General features: G+C 36.7%; 1 protein-coding gene across 20 annotated transcripts in view; it reads left to right on the plus strand.

The window, feature by feature from the left end:
- LOC144959809 (ATP-binding cassette sub-family G member 4-like) overlaps nucleotides 1-19,457 on the plus strand; it is a 150,668-nt gene extending 131,211 nt beyond the window's left edge. For all 20 annotated transcript variants that reach the window (XM_078892571.1, XM_078892575.1, XM_078892562.1 and 17 more), the window contains 6 exons: nucleotides 7,894-7,995; nucleotides 9,450-9,618; nucleotides 10,122-10,222; nucleotides 10,884-11,039; nucleotides 11,493-11,611; nucleotides 13,417-19,457. In XM_078892571.1, coding sequence (XP_078748697.1) covers nucleotides 7,894-7,995; nucleotides 9,450-9,618; nucleotides 10,122-10,222; nucleotides 10,884-11,039; nucleotides 11,493-11,611; nucleotides 13,417-13,642 — 873 coding nt within the window. In that variant the 3' untranslated portion in view covers nucleotides 13,643-19,457. The remainder of the gene's footprint in view (nucleotides 1-7,893; nucleotides 7,996-9,449; nucleotides 9,619-10,121; nucleotides 10,223-10,883; nucleotides 11,040-11,492; nucleotides 11,612-13,416) is intronic.
- The last annotated feature ends 904 nt before the right edge of the window (nucleotides 19,458-20,361 follow it).

Consider the following 20,361-nt stretch of genomic DNA (forward strand, 5'->3'; position numbering starts at 1 on the left):
TCATCAATAAGCACGATCAGGGAACATTGTGTTAGGGACAGCTTTGGGAGCAACGTTCATAAATGGTGGGTTCTATCATCAATATGCATGATCAGGGAACATTGTGTTAGGGACAGCTTTGGGAGCAACGTTCATAAATGGTGGGTTCTATCATCAATAAGCATGATCAGGGAACATTGTGTTAGGGACAGCTTTGGGAGCAACGTTCATAAATGGTGGGTTCTATCATCAATAAGCATGATCAGGGAACATTGTGTTAGGGACAGCTTTGGGAGCAACGTTCATAAATGGTGGGTTCTATCATCAATAAGCATGATCAGGGAACATTGTGTTAGGGACAGCTTTGGGAGCAACGTTCATAAATGGTGGGTTCTATCATCAATAAGCATGATCAGGGAACATTGTGTGTTAGGGACAGCTTTGGGAGCAACGTTCATAAATGGTGGGTTCTATCATCAATAAGCACGATCAGGGAACATTGTGTTAGGGACAGCTTTGGGAGCAACGTTCATAAATGGTGGGTTCTATCATCAATAAGCACGATCAGGGAACATTGTGTTAGGGACAGCTTTGGGAGCAACGTTCATAAATGGTGGGTTCTATCATCAATATGCATGATCAGGGAACATTGTGTTAGGGACAGCTTTGGGAGCAACGTTCATAAATGGTGGGTTCTATCATCAATATGCATGATCAGGGAATATTGTGTAAGGAAACAGCTTTGGGAGCAACGTTCATAAATGGTGGGTTCTATCATCAATAAGCACGATCAGGGAACATTGTGTTAGGGACAGCTTTGGGAGCAACGTTCATAAATGGTGGGTTCTATCATCAATAAGCATGATCAGGGAATATTGTGTTAGGGACAGCTTTGGGAGCAACGTTCATAAATGGTGGGTTCTATCATCAATAAGCATGATCAGGGAACATTGTGTTAGGGACAGCTTTGGGAGCAACGTTCATAAATGGTGGGTTCTATCATCAATAAGCATGATCAGGGAACATTGTGTTAGGGACAGCTTTGGGAGCAACGTTCATAAATGTGGGTTCTATCATCAATAAGCATGATCAGGGAACATTGTGTTAGGGACAGCTTTGGAGCAACGTTCATAAATGGTGGTTCTATCATCAATAAGCATGATCAGGAACATTGTGTTAGGGACAGCTTTGGGAGCAACGTTCATAAATGGTGGGTTCTATCATCAATAAGCATGATCAGGGAACATTGTGTTAGGGACAGCTTTGGGAGCAACGTTCATAAATGGTGGGTTCTATCATCAATAAGCATGATCAGGGAACATTGTGTTAGGACAGCTTTGGAGCAACGTTCATAAATGGTGGGTTCTATCATCAATAAGCCTGATCAGGGAACATTGTGTTAGGGACAGCTTTGGGAGCAACGTTCATAAATGGTGGGTTCTATCATCAATAAGCATGATCAGGAACATTGTGTTAGGACAGCTTTGGGAGCAACGTTCATAAATGGTGGGTTCTATCATCAATAAGCATGATCAGGGAACATTGTGTTAGGGACAGCTTTGGGAGCAACGTTCATAAATGGTGGGTTCTATCATCAATAAGCATGATCAGGGAACATTGTGTTAGGGACAGCTTTGGGAGCAACGTTCATAAATGGTGGGTTCTATCATCAATAACATGATCAGGGAACATTGTGTTAGGACAGCTTTGGGAGCAACGTTCATAAATGGTGGGTTCTATCATCATAAGCATGATCAGGGAACATTGTGTTAGGACAGCTTTGGGAGCAACGTTCATAAATGGTGGTTCTATCATCAATAAGCATGATCAGGGAACATTGTGTTAGGGACAGCTTTGGGAGCAACGTTCATAAATGGTGGGTTCTATCATCAATAAGCTGATCAGGGAACATTGTGTTAGGGACAGCTTTGGAGCAACGTTCATAAATGGTGGGTTCTTCATCAATAAGCATGATCAGGGAACATTGTGTTAGGGACAGCTTTGGACAACGTTCTAAATGTGGTTTATCTATAAGCATCAGAACATGGTTAGGACAGCTTTGGAGCACGTTCATAAGTGTTCTATCATCATAAGCATGATCAGGGAACATTGTGTTAGGGACAGCTTTGGGAGCAACGTTCATAAATGGTGGTTCTATCATCAATAAGCATGATCAGGGAACATTGTGTTAGGGACAGCTTTGGAGCAACGTTCATAAATGGTGGGTTCTATCATCAATAAGCATGATCAGGGAACATTGTGTTAGGGACAGCTTTGGGAGCAACGTTCATAAATGGTGGTTCTATCATCATAAGCATGATCAGGGAACATTGTGTTAGGGACAGCTTTGGGAGCAACGTTCATAAATGGTGGGTTCTATCATCAATAAGCACGATCAGGGAACATTGTTAGGGACAGCTTGGAGCAACGTTCATAAATGGTGGGTTCTATCATCAATAAGCATGATCAGGGAACATTGTGTTAGGGACAGCTTTGGGAGCAACGTTCATAAATGGTGGGTTCTATCATCAATAAGCATGATCAGGGAACATTGTGTTAGGGACAGCTTTGGGAGCAACGTTCATAAATGGTGGGTTCTATCATCAATAAGCATGATCAGGGAACATTGTGTTAGGGACAGCTTTGGGAGCAACGTTCATAAATGGTGGGTTCTATCATCAATAAGCATGATCAGGGAACATTGTGTTAGGGACAGCTTTGGGAGCAACGTTCATAAATGGTGGGTTCTATCATCAATAAGCATGATACAGGGAACATTGTGTTAGGGACAGCTTTGGGAGCAACGTTCATAAATGGTGGGTTCTATCATCAATAAGCATGATCAGGGAACATTGTGTTAGGGACAGCTTTGGGAGCAACGTTCATAAATGGTGGGTTCTATCATCAATAAGCAGATCAGGAACATTGTGTTAGGGACAGCTTTGGAGCAACGTTCATAATGGTGGGTTCTATCATCAATAAGCATGATCAGGGAACATTGTGTTAGGGACAGCTTTGGGAGCAACGTTCATAAATGGTGGTTCTATCATCAATAAGCATGATCAGGGAACATTGTGTTAGGGACAGCTTGGGAGCAACGTTCATAAATGGTGGGTTCTATCATCATAAGCATGATCAGGAACATTGTGTAGGGACAGCTTTGGGAGCAACGTTCATAAATGGTGGGTTCTATCATCAATAACATGATCAGGAAATTGTGTTAGGGACAGCTTTGGGAGCAACGTTCATAAATGGTGGTTCTTCATCAATAAGCATGATCAGGAACATTGTGTTAGGGACAGCTTGGAGCAACGTTCATAAATGGTGGGTTCTATCATCAATAAGCATATCAGGGACATTGTGTTAGGGACAGCTTTGGGAGCAACGTTCATAAATGGTGGTTCTATCATCAATAAGCATGACAGGAACATTGTGTTAGGGACAGCTTGGAGCAACGTTCATAAATGGTGGGTTCTATCATCAATAAGCATGATCAGGGAACATTGTGTTAGGGACAGCTTTGGAGCAACGTTCATAAATGGTGGGTTCTATCATCAATAGCATGATCAGGAACATTGTGTAGGGACAGCTTTGGAGCAACGTTCATAAATGGTGGGTTCTATCATCAATAAGCATGATCAGGAACATTGTGTAGGGACAGCTTTGGACAACGTTCATAAATGTGGGTCTATCATCAATAAGCATGATCAGGAACATTGTGTTAGGGACAGCTTTGGGAGCAACGTCATAAATGGTGGGTTATCATCAATAAGCATGATCAGGGAAAATTGTGTTAGGACACTTTGGGACAACGTTCATAAATGGTGGTTCTATCATCAATAAGCATGATCAGGAACATGTGTTAGGACAGCTTGGGAGCAACGTTCATAATGTGGGTTCTATCATTTTTTTTTTTTTTTTTTTTTTTTTTTTTTTTTTTTTTTTTTTTTTTTTTTTTTTTTTTTTTTTTTTTTTTTTTTTTTTTTTTTTTTTTTTTTTTTTTTTTTTTTTTTTTTTTTTTTTTTTTTATCATCAATAAGCATGATCAGGGAACATTGTGTTAGGGACAGCTTTGGAGCAACGTTCATAAATGGTGGGTTCTATCATCAATAGCATGATCAGGGAACATTGTGTTAGGGACAGCTTGGGAGCAACGTTCATAAATGGTGGGTTCTATCATCAATAAGCATGATCAGGGAACATTGTGTTAGGGACAGCTTTGGGAGCAACGTTCATAAATGGTGGGTTCTATCATCAATAAGCACGATCAGGGAACATTGTGTTAGGGACAGCTTTGGGAGCAACGTTCATAAATGGTGGGTTCTATCATCAATAAGCATGATCAGGGAACATTTGTTAGGACAGCTTTGGGAGCAACGTTCATAAATGGTGGGTTCTATCATCAATAAGCATGATCAGGGAACATTGTGTTAGGGACAGCTTTGGGAGCAACGTTCATAAATGGTGGGTTCTATCATCAATAAGCATGATCAGGGAACATTGTGTTAGGGACAGCTTTGGGAGCAACGTTCATAAATGGTGGGTTCTATCATCAATAAGCATGATCAGGGAACATTGTGTTAGGGACAGCTTTGGGAGCAACGTTCATAAATGGTGGGTTCTATCATCAATAAGCATGATCAGGGAACATTGTGTTAGGGACAGCTTTGGGAGCAACGTTCATAAATGGTGGGTTCTATCATCAATAAGCATGATCAGTGAACATTGTGTTAGGGACAGCTTTGGGAGCAACGTTCATAAATGGTGGGTTCTATCATCAATAAGCATGATCAGTGAACATTGTGTAAGGGACAGCTTTGGGAGCAACGTTCATAAATGGTGGGTTCTATCATCAATAAGCGTGATCAGGGAACATTGTGTTAGGGACAGCTTTGGGAGCAACGTTCATAAATGGTGGGTTCTATCATCAATATGCATGATCAGGGAACATTGTGTTAGGGACAGCTTTGGGAGCAACGTTCATAAATGGTGGGTTCTATCATCAATAAGCATGATCAGGGAACATTGTGTTAGGGACAGCTTTGGGAGCAACGTTCATAAATGGTGGGTTCTATCATCAATAAGCATGATCAGGGAACATTGTGTTAGGGACAGCTTTGGGAGCAACGTTCATAAATGGTGGGTTCTATCATCAATAAGCATGATCAGGGAACATTGTGTTAGGGACAGCTTTGGGAGCAACGTTCATAAATGGTGGGTTCTATCATCAATAAGCATGATCAGGGAACATTGTGTAAGGGACAGCTTTGGGAGCAACGTTCATAAATGGTGGGTTCTGGTGTTGTATTCATTCAGGCTTGGAAAATATAACGATAAGTATTGAAATGTAAGCTTGGGTTCATTTATTAAACGAAGGCTGGAAAGAAATATCACTGGATCACCGAGCCATAGTTTGTTTGGTTATCTATCACTGGATCACCGAGCCATAGTTTGTTTGGTTATCTATCACTGGATCACCGAGCCATAGTTTGTTTGGTTATCTATCACTGGATCACCGAGCCATAGTTTGTTTGGTTATCTATCACTGGATCACCGAGCCATAGTATTGTTTGGTTATCTATCACTGGATCACCGAGCCATAGTTTGTTTGGTTATCTATCACTAGATCACCGAGCCATAGTTTGTTTGGTTATCTATCACTGGATCACCGAGCCATAGTTTGTTTGGTTATCTATCACTGGATCACCGAGCCATAGTTTGTTTGGTTATCTATCACTGGATCACCGAGCCATAGTTTGTTTGGTTATCTATCACTGGATCACCGAGCCATAGTTTGTTTGGTTATCTATCACTAGATCACCGAGCCATAGTTTGTTTGGTTATCTATCACTGGATCACCGAGCCATAGTTTGTTTGGTTATCTATCACTGGATCACCGAGCCATAGTTTGTTTGGTTATCTATCACTGGATCACCGAGCCATAGTTTGTTTGGTTATCTATCACTGGATCACCGAGCCATAGTTTGTTTGGTTATCTATCACTGGATCACCGAGCCATAGTTTGTTTGGTTATCTATCACTGGATCACCGAGCCATAGTTTGTTTGGTTATCTATCACTGGATCACCGAGCCATAGTTTGTTTGGTTATCTATCACTGGATCACCGAGCCATAGTTTGTTTGGTTATCTATCACTGGATCACCGAGCCATAGTTTGTTTGGTTTTCTTTGTTTTTGTGGGTTTTTTTGGGGGGTTTTGTTGTTTTGTTTGCTTTTGTTTGTTTTTTTTTGTTTTTTTTTTTTTTGTTTGTTGTTATGTTTTCCCTTTCCCCAGATTTTCTTAGGAACATCTTTAAAGACCTTAAAATAAAAATTTTAAAAATCCCCATGTGATATTCCTCTCGGTAGAAAGTTCCTCATAATAATTTGGTGGAATGAATGATTGCAGGATGACCGACCCGCTGTGTCCATTGGTTGTGATGAATGTCTTTTTTGTACTAATCCAATACCGTTGGCTGGCTTTTGCATGCCTTGTCCTAATTCATGGCTGTGTGTATGGACCACAATCAGATCCCACGATTTTGAGCATGCGAAAAAGCCTTACATAATGTTTTGTGAAAAGTTCCAATTGTTTTACTTGCTATATTATCATTACTTTGCACCCATTGTTATGGCACACATTGTTATTATCTGTATATAAATATATATATATATATATACGAACCGTGTTTATCTTCAGGTTGTTACAGATAGTCCAAGGTCTCGTTGTTAGTGTTTTCTCTTATTATCTTATCCATTAATTCAAACCGTTACTTGTAACCTCATCAGAAGATTTACATAAGGCTAAGAATGTTTTTTTTTTGTTTGTTTTGTTTTTGTTTTTTTTTCTCCAAGCACCATAAAACAATTCAACTTGTTTTCATGCAATAGTCTTCATCCACGTATTTGACGAATCAGAAGATTTACATAAGGCCACGAATGATGTTTTTTCTCCAAGCACCATAAAACAATTCAACTGCTTTCATTCAACCGTCTTCATTCATCCACTTATTTGAATTTGATTCACTTTTAATTTTTTTTAATTTTTTATTTTAATTTTTTATTTTTCTTATTAAAGAAAAAAAAAAGAAGTGGAAATTCAAACTCGTGGCTTAGCATTCGTATCACTTACAGGGATAAAAGCTTCAGAATGGGTCAGAAATGGAGAAAAATTTAATTTCCTTGATTTTTAGATCATCATTTTTTTAAAGAATGGATTGTGAATGGAGAAATAACTTTTTTTAATCTTGAGGTTTTAAGAGTTCTTGATCGACAAAGATTTCTATCTTTCTTCATAGTCAAACTGTAAAAGTAAAAGGAAGGGTGTTGTGCTTAAAGTAACCTATAATTTATTAAAGATGAGACAATTATTTAAACACAAATTACTATTGGTTATTGATGTTATTATTATTATTATTATTATTATTATTATTATTATTATTATTATTATTATTATTATTATTATTATTATTATTATTATTATTATTATTATTATTATTATTGTTGTTGTTGTTGTTGTTGTTGTTATTATATTATTATTGTTATTATTATTGTTATTATTATTATTATTATTATTATTATTATTATTATTATTATTATTATTATTATTATTATTATTATTATTATTATTATTATTATTTATTATTATTATTATTATTATTATTATTATTATTATTATTATTATTATTATTATTATTATTATTATTATTATTATTATTATTATTATTATTATTTTATTATTATTATTATTATTATTATTATTATTATTATTATTCTTATTCTTATTATTATTATTCTTATTCTTATTCTTATTATTATTATTATTATTATTATTATTATTATTATTATTATTATTATTATTATTATTATTGTTATTATTATTATTTTTAATGGTGATGATTTATTTGTGTTCCAGGACCTCCCCACTGACCAAGAATGCCACACGTTCAACACCAGTTGTCTGACACAGTTCAGGATTCTCTTCATCAGAACGTTCATGTCCATCGTACGAGACGCTGTAAGTTGTCATGTTTATATCCTAGCTAATCAATAATTTAACACACAATGTGTCCTCTACTTTTATTTTGTTGCAGTTGGTTGTTAAGTGTTATTCTGGGCTTGACACCCTTTGTAAAGTGCTATGAGCACGTTTAAATGATATTAAGTAGTAGTCGTCCTTCTGAGCCACCAGGCCCATGGAGTCGGAGTTTACCCCGGTTTCTGTAGCATGAAACAGACAATATCAATTGCTTGCTAACCTTTGGATAGGATGCTAGTCTATCGCAAAGCCCTTTCCACCAGATCTAAACAGACCCAGCTACCCAATCACTGCTGGGTGGACATGGGGGTCAGAAAAAATCTCGACTACACCTGGGATCGATCTCGGTCCCTTTGTTTGTGAAGCGAGTGCTCTACCAACTGAGCTATCGGGACCCCCTTGAATTGATATTGTGCGATATAAAAGCTTTTATTTTATTTTTTTTTCCATTCTTCTTCTTCAAGTACCAAGTCTGTGTCAGACATCGGTGATCATGGTACGCCATTCATCTCTCTGATCTTCTTCTTCAAGTACCAAGTCTGTGCCAGACATCGGTGATCATGGTACGCCATTCATCTCTCTGATCTTCTTCTTCAAGTACCAAGTCTGTGCCAGACATCGGTGATCATGGTACGCCATTCATCTCTCTGATCTTCTTCTTCAAGTACCAAGTCTGTGCCAGACATCGGTGATCATGGTACGCCATTCATCTCTCTGATCTTCTTCTTCAAGTACCAAGTCTGTGCCAGACATCGGTGATCATGGTACGCCATTCATCTCTCTGATCTTCTTCTTCAAGTACCAAGTCTGTGCCAGACATCGGTGATCATCGTAAGCCATTCATCTCTCTGTGCAGATAACCTCAAAAACCTAATTTCACTCTTCTCTTTCTTTATCACCCAACTGTTCAAACTATTCAAATATGTTTTTCTTGGTCTACCTTTACTCTTTTTACCTTCTATAATTCCTGTGAGAGCAAGATGTTCAATACATTTATGTCGATGTAGGTGCCATTAAAATTTATTAATTCACAGATGACTAACACGACTTAAGGCCTTTCGTTTCCTAATCATCCGATCGGGACGCCTCAGCTGCCTCTCTAATCATCTGTGTCATTTCCTTCCACTGTTCACGGTCTTTTGCTGTGGATGCTCAGTTCATAAGGTCTTCCTTTTGATTTAATTCTTTGTTATTTTGAAGGCGTTTTAAGTCTCTATTGAGTACAGTATAAATTGACGTGGGTGGTCTACCTTGATATTTCTTGTGTCCAGATGGGGTGAAAAAAGTATTCATGGCTTTATTAGCTGGTATATTTTCATCTATTCTGAGTATATGCCCAAAAAGCCGCCATCTTGCCTCCAGAATTTGAACAGATATATATATATATATTAATTTTGATTATTTTTTTTCTTCTTTCCATTCACGCATTCCAGACCCTGACCCGCTTGCGTCTCATCTCACATCTGACGGTTGGAATTCTGATTGGTCTTCTGTACCTGGGCATCGGTAACCAGGCCAGTAAGGTCTTCAACAACGCCGGGTGTCTCTTCTTCTGTATGCTCTTCTTGATGTTCACAGCTCTTATGCCCACTGTTTTAACATGTAAGTGTCTAGCATTCTTATGGGCATTTATAGGTTTAAAAAATTACCTTTAATATGTTTTTTAAATTTTATTAGTTAACTTACTAATAATAATTAGACCCAAACCACCCCTTAAACTAAATCTGTCGTTTAACTCTCTCTCCTTACCAGCTATTTTTAGAATTTCCCCCGAAAATTCACCAACCCTACACAAAAATAGACTTTTCTTACTCAAACAAAAAAGTAACAATTGAGCTCTACAACACAGTGTTTAGTATTTATAGCTGTAATCAAAGCATTTCTTTATATTTTGTAATGTACAAGAGAAATCAGAATGAGAAAATTGTCGGTTACATCGTAACGAATGTGACGATTTTCCTATGGGTGGTAAGGAGAGGGTTAATATTCATAAACCTTGAAAAAAAAATGTAGCAACAATGAATCCTTTTTATGAAAGAAACACGGTTTATGCTTTGAATATATAATAAATACATGTTGTGTGTTTTTTTATCTCTCTCTCCCAGTCCCCATAGAGATGACAGTGTTTGTGAGAGAACATCTGAATTATTGGTACAGTCTGAAGGCTTACTATCTTGCCAAGACAATGGCGGATATGCCTTTCCAGGTAATGTAACTGTAAATGTTGCTGCTCGAAGCTCGAAGAAATAAATTTTAACAATGTGAAATTGTATTTAAGCTTCAATTTAATATACGATATTTTTTGTTGATAAAGGGGAAACCCAAAATGTCCATTTTATCTGTTTTGTATGTTTTGTTGATAAAGGGGAAACCCGAAACATCCATTTTATCTGTTTTTGTATATTAAATTGAAACTTTCCAGGTAAACAATTTAAATGATTTCATAGAAATCTGAAGGAAAAAAAATGTGTATGAAACAGTGCCAGACAAAGCAGAAAGAAGAACACCAGAAAACAAGAACAAAAAAATAAACATTCCCAAAAAACCAGCCTGCCTGGGATGTTTTTGTTTTTTCTCCTTATATTTGCGTAATATAACTGAATAATTTTTTTTTCATTTTTCGGCCCCTCATTTATGGAACTCTCTCCCATCACACGTGAGATGCTTTGATTCGTTGACAACTTTCAAATCTCGCTTAAAGTTTTCTCGAGGGACAGACAGACCTAGTTCCATAATACAGACAGACCAAAATGAGAAAAAGGCCTTGTTCCCTCCTTTGTACTATATATATGAAGGATTAAGGTTATTTATTGTACAATTTTTATATTTGTTTTGTCATTATTATTTCTATCATTCTCCATTGCCAGATAATCTTCTCCCTGGTCTACGGTAGTATCGTGTACTGGATGACCTCCCAGCCCAATGACTTTGTACGCTTCGTCATGTTCCTCACCCTGTCCACACAGACCTCCCTTGTGGCTCAGAGTCTGGGCTTACTGATTGGAGCTGCTACCTCATTACAGGTAAGTTACTGACTCCATGTTTTTGAAAGATCCTCCATACGTTCTAACTAAACTTGGCAATATCGCAGTTCAAAACTTTTCACCATCCGACTGATTACGTCATTCACTGTAACATATCTGCAGGCTGGCTGTTCCAAATTCTAATCATTGATGGAAAAAAAACGACGGCTCATGTATAGATATAATGTTTGTTTTTAAACACCTATAACTTAACCTTAAATCCCTCAGTACCAGGAGGTGCTTGAAGCCTGGGCATTTCCTTTCCATTTCATCAGATCCTTGTGTTTTTAAACACACAAGTATTTCTCTATTCGATTTAGCAAATTGATTACATCTTAGCATTGTTTTTCAATTTTTTTACATTTAAAAAATGGATTTTTTTTTTCATTTCATTTACATAAAAATTGAATAAATAGATAAATGAATTAATTAAATAATTAAATAAATTTTCAGGTTGCAGTATTCTTGGGGCCAGTGACAGCCATCCCCATCTTATTGTTCAGTGGTTTCTTTGTCAATTTTGACACCATCCCCACCTATCTGCAGTGGCTTTCATACATATCCTATATCAGGTACGTGTCTTGCTTGTTTTTTGGTTGTTTGTTTTTTTAGCTATTTAAGTTCATCTTTTGTCCTATGTATGTTGGTAGACACACTATTTTATAAGGAACTTATATCTGTTTTCCAACATGCTTTCTGTCTTTGTATTGGAATGGGATGACTTGGTTTTGCCCTGGCCCTGGTTGGAGTCCTTGACTGGAAGGGAAACAGTCAAATGTATAGTTATTGTTTTGGGAGATGATATTTTTTTCCTTGTAAAATCATATCTCTCTGTTATGTATTATTATATTTGTTATCTTGAATGTATAATGTAAACATTTGAGTGTATTCCTCTTTGTTGGATTTTGTGCTTGTGTCCAGATGAGACTTATAGGTAATCTCAAACTAAGGCTATGTGGTCTAGTGGTATGACACTCGCTTTCGGATCTGAAGGTCGTGGGTTCGAGCCTCGCACTCAGCACATAGTTGAGTCCTTGGAAAAGGCCGTACTCGGGTGTAAAATGAGTACCTGGCCGTTAACAGCGTTGTCTTTGTCCGAAAAATTGTAATATCGCCAAACAGACGTCATGCCCTGTCCTACATGTTAAATCTTGCTGTTGACCAGCCCCCTTGTAAAGCGCTTTGAGCACATTTAGTGGATATTGCGCTATATAAAGCTCATTTTTTAGAATCTACATCTGATCCCTTTTTGTTTTCAATTCCCCTATGTCTTTCTTTTTCTTGCGTGCTTTAATTGTAATTCAAGAATTTGACTATCCCATTTATTTCTTTTTTAACAGTGCTGATATATAACCTAAATGTGTTGCAAGCGCCATAAAACCCTTAAAAAACAAAATAAATGTAACTCTAGAACTTTTTACTGTCCCACTTTTTTCCTTTTTACTCACACTGATATGACCTTAACCTTTTCCTTACCGACTATAGGAAAATCGTCACATTCGTTACGATATTTTTCTTATTCAAATTTCTCTTGTACATCAAAAAGTTTAAAGAACATGAACAATGTGTTGTAGAGCATGTTTTGCTATAGAAATTATTTATCGCATGAACTTACTGCTATTGTATTTGAGTGATAAAAAATCTATTTTTGTGTTAGTTGGGTGTGAAGTTTTGTGGAAAATCCTGAAAATGACTGGTAAGGAGAGAGTCAATGTGTTGCAAACGCTGTAAAACCCTTAAAAACAAACAACAAGCAATTGTACGAGTACAAGAATAATGAAGTGGATTGGTGTGTTGCATTCTGTTTTTATAGTAGTATTACACAACCATAAGGGTTGTAGAGCTGTATGTAGTATATCCTAGTTTTTATAGTAGTATTACACAACCATAAGGGCTGTAGAGCTGTATGTAGTATATCCTAGTTTTTATAGTAGTATTACACAACCATAAGGGCTGTAGAGCTGTATGTAGTATATCCTAGTTTTTATAGTAGTATTACACAACCATAAGGGCTGTAGAGCTGTATGTAGTATATCCTAGTTTTTATAGTAGTATTACACAACCATAAGGGCTGTAGAGTTGTATGTAGTATATCCTAGTTTTTATAGTAGTATTACACAACCATAAGGGCTGTAGAGCTGTATGTAGTATATCCTAGTTTTTATAGTAGTATTACACAACCATAAGGGCTGTAGAGCTGTATGTAGTATATCCTAGTTTTTATAGTAGTATTACACAACCATAAGGGCTGTAGAGCTGTATGTAGTATATCCTAGTTTTTATAGTGAAAATGCTAACGAAAAGGTGAAAATGGAAAGGCTTCGGTACTGTTCCCATTTTTGTTGATAAATAATGTATGCGTTTTTCACTTTGACAGATATTCTTTTGAGGGCACCCTGCAGGCCATCTACGGCAGAGACAGAGGGGGTCTGGAATGCGACGAGAAACAGTGCATCTTCCAGCAAGGGGAGGACGTCCTCAAACAGATGGATGTGGAACACGCTCGGTTCCACATCGACTTCATCGTCCTGTGCTGCTTCTTCATCGTGCTGAGAGCCGGGTGTTATCTTGTACTCAGGTGGAGGGTGAAGTCACAGAGATGAGGATGGAGTGATTGAGATTTGAGATTGATGATGACGATAATGATGATGATGTTAATGTTGAAAAGAGGCACTCTGAACTCTTCACCTCCTTGTCTTTAATAATGATTTATAATCCAGAAAGTCGATAAAAAAGGATTTTTTGGTACTGACGTGACACAGAGTGTGTGAGTTTATATAATGAGCGCTGGTTTCTTTTCACTAGACTGTCCACTCATCAACGTATAGCCTGACACTAAGACTTGGACTCGTCTTTCGACGTCGTTTATAGATTGTTGCATTTCCTAGTAGTACTACACAAGGAAATAAATGATTCCATTTGATTGAACCATTTGAATACAAGTCAAACGAGTTGTTTTCTTTTGTGGTCGACAATCAACTTGTCTTTTGACGCCATGTTTTGGGTCTGTGTCAGGCTGTGAGTTGACAAAGGCTACGGTCGACTTCCAGTCCTCTTTCTTAAAGGACGAATACCAAAAATGATTGTGACAACACTGCCATGTAATAGCGGTCAGTTTAAAGGGAACAAAATGAGTATACACACTGAATATACAAAATGTTTGTGTTTTATTTTTGAAATGGCCTGTTATACGGCTGATACTCACCCATTGTTTGTGAAAGTAAATTATATATTGAATAGGGTCGTACTCAGACAAAAAAAAAAACCCATGATTTTCACATTTTGGCCAGAAAACTCGTCCTTAAAATATTAATGGATTAAAATAACCCCTCATTTTGCCAAAAACTCTCAAACCCAGGACTTCAGTGAAATCCCGGGTTTGAGAGTTTTTGGCAAGATGAGGGGTTATTTTAATCCATTAATATTTGAAGGACAAGTTTTCTGAACAAATTTTGAAAAAAACGTGTTTTTTTTTTCTTTCTTCCGATTTCAACATAGTAGTAGTATAAGGCTACTAATGACTCAATACCATTGACTGATGTGAACCTGGAAGATAAATTGATAGAGGAGGGCATTACTAAAATCTGAATTATGAAACTAATCAACAATAGCTGAAAGAAACCATAGGAAAGCATTTACGTAAAATTTAAATAGAAGAATGAATCAATCTTCTCGAGGGGGGGAGGGTTCTCTCCAAACGTTAAAAAATTTTTTTTAATTTAGCAGCGAATCATCTGCATCTTTTCAAAATTTCTCATCGGTCAATGACAACCTTTGAAATGTTCCTGTATTATTCTTGGTCACGGGTTTTATTTTTTTACAAAAAAAAAATATAAATAAATAAATAAAAATGGATGCCATTTGCAAAAGATGTAAATTTTTGTAAATATGAAATTGATTCATGAATATTGGAGAAGAGATTTTATTTGTGTTTTCGTGTCGCCATTTTGAGAAGAATGACTTGTTGTATGTTTAAGCTGGAATGAAAGTGTTTGTCCATGGGAGTTTTCTCATGATAGACACCTCTCTCTTCTTGTACTTCTCAATCAAAATCCTGTAGCACAAACACTTTTTTCTACGGCTACAAACTATGTCTTAAGTCTTAAATTGTTTGTAGTTATTGAGTGTATGCATTAATCTGTGGTTTATAAACTGATATGTTTGTCCAGAGGCAATGCTGGACAAAGTGTATCGTCATTGCCTTTAAACCAGGACTACAATACTCCTTCCCCCCTACCCCCCCCCCCCCAACCAAATAAATGCATTGAAATAGAACTTACCATTGGTAGTATTTTGTGATTTTGTTTTATTCTATAATTATCATAGTACGCAAGATAGATAATTAATGTCATAGCATGAATGAGTACCACTTGCCTTTAACTCACTCAATTCTAGAGATATTTTTGCTTCTTTTCAAAATTGAAGAAAAAATGTATTAAAAATGAGCATGTACATAGATAGTTTTATTCAACTATCATATTAACATGCAAACACTAAAAACATTAGCTTTGGTACTATAATTTGTCTCAGAAAAATGATAATAAATAGGCATGGGATAAAAGTAACCCCGGGTAAACTACGGATGTAGTCGGTGTTAGGGTTGAGTGAGTTAATGGTGGATATTAGTATTAGAAGACTTGCCATGCAGGCCACTAACTAGTATTGGCTGTATTAAATGGAACTGTGATTGTTGGGGGGGGGGGGGGGGGGGGTTGGCCTGTTTGGGATAATAAATGGAGCTCTGTAAAGTACGTTAAGCGTTGTGAAAATGCAGAAATATACTATAATGTAAACGTGATGATGTAGTTAATAGGATAGAAAAGTGTGGTGTAACGAGTTAGTTGAATAAGTGGGTAGAGAGCAATATGTCAAAATAAAACAACTAAAAAAGTTAGTTATAATGCACTGTGGACGATAAAGGCATTTCTATACACAAATTGATGCGGTCACAACAGGTTTATTATAAATACTTGTTCTTGAATTTTAAATATAGCAAACGGTTTTGTTTTGTTTTTTGTTGTTTTTTATTCCAGGTGAATGCATTGATTATTGATAATAACTGCCACGGCATGTTTTGAAAGATTATTATTATTCACTTGGATTAATTTGACGTTTGAAGTGAAAGAGGTGGTGGTTTGGGGATGTGATGATAGTTATTTTGTCAAACTTGCATAGAATGGTTGTAGTTTACTTGCAATGGAAGATTTGCCTGACTGGGGAAAAAGTTAAAACAACGAATTTTGCATTGTGTGCTAATAATGTCTGTACCTTTATATTATATACTCGAAGTATGTGATGAATTTGTATGGAAATCTTGTGATATGGGGTAAGTGGAGGCTCCCACTAGAGAGAGGGGGGGGGGATTTCTTTCGACTCGGGAGTTTTCCCCTGGAAGCACCCACTAGAGGTGGGTAAAATTCCATTAGACTCTGGAGTCTTTCCCCCAATTAATCCAGTCTAGCTGTCTCTTCTCTTCCCCTGTACAGTTGATGCATTGTACAATCTGATCATATTATTATAAGAAATGCCTCAAGAGATATTATGTAGGCTTGTATTGTGTGCTGCAGACACTTTATCTATCCTACTTTCGTTTTGCCAACCAATCAAATTGTAGCAAATTTCAAAAAGAAAACATTCTGATTGGTTAAGGGAGGAAATGAATGAAAGATAAAAGTGTCTGCGGCGGACTATTTGTTTGCCTATGAAATGTGTCAAAGTTTGTCTGGACTATTTGATATGTGGTCTCCTCCTTATCTAGTGTTTGTCTGTATTGGCTGTAGATTTTGATTATTCAGATATTGTAAATGTTGCTGCTCGAAGCAGCTCGAAGAAATAAATAAGAATGTGAAATTGAATGTAAGCTTCAATTTAATGTAGAAAAACACGATAAAGTGGATGTTTTGGGTTTCCTCCCCTTTATCAACAAAACAGGTTGACTGAGATAATTGAAGCTTACATTCCCATTCCCATTGTTATTTCAATCATTTAGATAGAAAGCACAGGGACATACACGGCTCAAGGGCCTCCATTCAAATCTGTTTTATTATTGTAGTCAAAGTGACTACTAATCAGCTAGAAGCCGTGGACTGTAAAATGTCATGAACCAGAATGAATAGAAACAGCTTTGAAGAAAAAAAAACAAAAATCCAAACCCCAAACATTTTAGTTTTTGTTGTTTTTCCAAGCTGTTATATTCATTTTTGTTTGTTTTTGTTTTTTGTTTTGTTTTTTTGTCTTTCTATGAAGTAAAACATTTCTGGCCAAAATAAATAATAGTAGGAATGTCTGCTTTACGCATGACACAGTTTTTAAAACTCTCTTACTCTAACTGTCTCCCTCTCACAAATACGCTGAAATGTCTTCAGATTGCAGTGATAATGTATACGATTGCAAACAATGATTGTAGATAATATAATATATAACATGACTAAAGGCCTAATTTAGGATTGTATCCTGTAAATGCCTTTTTGATATGAAGAATACAATATGATGTATCAATAATATCACCTATGAATCATTAAACAAACGAGTAAGAAAATATTAATACTGGTCATATTGAAATCTTAGGTAATATACAACTCTCGGTCGATCACAATTCTAAAACTATCCAGAGAACACGTATTCTTTGTTTCGAATCTAATATTATTTATTCCACAGGTGAATGATATGAAACATTAAAGACTTTTGTTCTAACATAACTATTACATCTGGATAAGTAAAGCTTAAAATTTATCTCCCCTAGTAAATGGAACAGAGAAAGGGATGAATTATAATGAATCCTGTATATATATATATATATAGAATTTAGGAGTGTCCGATCTAATGATAAATATAAAGTATTAATAGTAATTGTTATTAATCATTATCCTAACAACAAACCATGAACGTTGTGTTCTTGGTCGTTCGTGTGTATTAATAAAATTTAAATATCAATGAGAGTTGTTGTTGTTGTTGTTGTTGTTGTTGTTGTTGTTGTTGTTGTTGTTGTTGTTGTTGTTGTTGTTGTTGTTGTTGTTGTTGTTGTTGTTGTTGTTTGATGTTAACATTTGAAATGACCCGATGCTAGTATTGACAAGGTTTTTTTTCTTTCTCTTATTAACTCTATCTGTGATAGGGAATGAATTCATGTCGAATGTTTCAATAATCCATAACTTGTGACAATACTGTGTATTAATCCCTCACCAAAACCCTGAAAGCTTTCTGTATATTTTGTGTACATATTTTCTTTCTTTCTTTTCTTATTGTCTTTGAGATGGTAGTTGATTTATGAAAGTCGATTTGTGAACCAAAGTCGTTTGGATGAAGTGATGCAGTCTTGAGTACCGTATTGTCATCTTGTATTTTGCCTTATAGTAATAGGTGCCCCAAGGAAATGATTGTTAAAAAGGGAGGGGGGGGGGGGGGGCATTTGTTTTTTTTTGTGGAGTTTATTGGGTTTTTTTTGTTGTTTTTTTTTCCTTTTTAAAAAAAGTAGAGTTTGGCTGAGAGACCAAATAAAAAACACACGAGAGGTACCTTAAAAATTTAATGCATTTTTGTAAATTTCCCATCTGTAATTGAATTCTGCTCAAATTTTTTTTGTTTTTTTTTTTTGTTTTCTCTGCCTTTTTAATATTATATATTATGAATAAGAATATTTATCGTAGGAGAAGGGGAAAGGGAGGCGCTTGTATTAGTATAGGGCAGAATACATTTCAAAGAGATATGTGCACACAACTGTGTTATATGTTGTATTATAATTTGTATTGACTTTGTGAGGCTCTGTAAAATACTGTATTTTTTTATTATTGTTATTTATAACTCTTTATGTATGAAATTTGTCATCAATCATAGTTACAAGTGTGTTATGCCATGGTGTCGTTTCACTGGTATCGGACTCTTAAATATGCATGGTACCAGAACTTATCCTTGTTTCTATAGCAGGAAATGGACAACAGCAATTGCTTGCTACCCTTTGGATAGTACGCTAGTCTCTCTCAAAGTACTATTTTTCCCTTGATCTAACAGACTCGGCTACCCAGTCTATGCTGGTAGGACAGGGGGCGGGAAGGGGTTGTCAGTAAAAAAATTTTGATTGGTATAGAACTCGGTCCCTTGGTGAGTGAGGCGAGTGCTCTACCAACTCAGCTTTAGGAACCTCCCAATACATATGAAAGTACCCGTTATTCTTTTTTTGTTTTCCCCCTTTTTCCTTTGGCTATGCACATGGACATGGACAGCGTTCCCGCTCATTTAGACTGACCTGAGTCAGTCAGTCAATATATTATAGGTGGTGCTGAAATGACCTTTGTTAAGCGTCACAAGGGATTTAAAATCTCTTGACAGGAAAAGTAACTATGAATTTCATGGGGTGCTTGTATAGTTAATGTGTCCGATGCCAGGGAAATTCCTCGTACAATTAGCGCAAAAAAAACAAAACATTATATATATATTATATATATAATTACAATTGTGTAAAGTAGACGTAAAAACAAATAACACGGGTTGTTTGTTTGTTTGTTTTTATTCTGGATGGAAGTCTGTGAGAATGTTGAGGCTTAAAAACGTGTATAGAGGGAATGTAGTTGACGTGACTTAGCTCTTTGGTATTATTTTTTTTTTTTTGCCAGTAATACTCTTGATTAGTTCTCATTAAACTATATCAATAATACTATAAACGTTCAAGGTTACACATATTATGTTTTGTAATGGTAGGTTTATATCCAGCTGGCGGATATATGTTGTGAGTATCTTACCTAAGTGCATAGCATCAATAGAGCCACGGATGGGGACTGGAGACCGAGTCAAATAGGAATCGACAATATTGTGAATGTGTAGAATTTGTGGACTCTATAGAGTAATGTACAGTTATGAGGCAGAGAAGGGGAGGGAGGGGGATGGGGGTGTCTTGACTCTATAGAGTAATGTACAGTTATGAGGCAGAGAAGGGGAGGGAGGGAGGGGGATGGGGGTGTCTTGACTCTATAGAGTAATGTACAGTTATGAGGCAGAGAAGGGGAGGGAGGGAGGGGGATGGGGGTGTCTTGACTCTATAGAGTAATGTACAGTTATGAGGCAGAGAAGGGGAGGGAGGGAGGGGGATGGGGGTGTCTTGACTCTATAGAGTAATGTACAGTTATGAGGCAGAGAAGGGGAGGGAGGGAGGGGGATGGGGGTGTCTTGACTCTATAGAGTAATGTACAGTTATGAGGCAGAGAAGGGGAGGGAGGGAGGGGGATGGGGGTGTCTTGACTCTATAGAGTAATGTACAGTTATGAGGCAGAGAAGGGGAGGGAGGGAGGGGGATGGGGGTGTCTTGACTCTATAGAGTAATGTACAGTTA

The sequence above is a fragment of the Berghia stephanieae genome, chromosome 14, assembly GCF_034508935.2.
Source record: "Berghia stephanieae isolate SIO BIC M18660-M18661 chromosome 14, UCSD_Bste_1.3, whole genome shotgun sequence".
Lineage (NCBI taxonomy): Eukaryota > Metazoa > Mollusca > Gastropoda > Nudibranchia > Aeolidiidae > Berghia > Berghia stephanieae.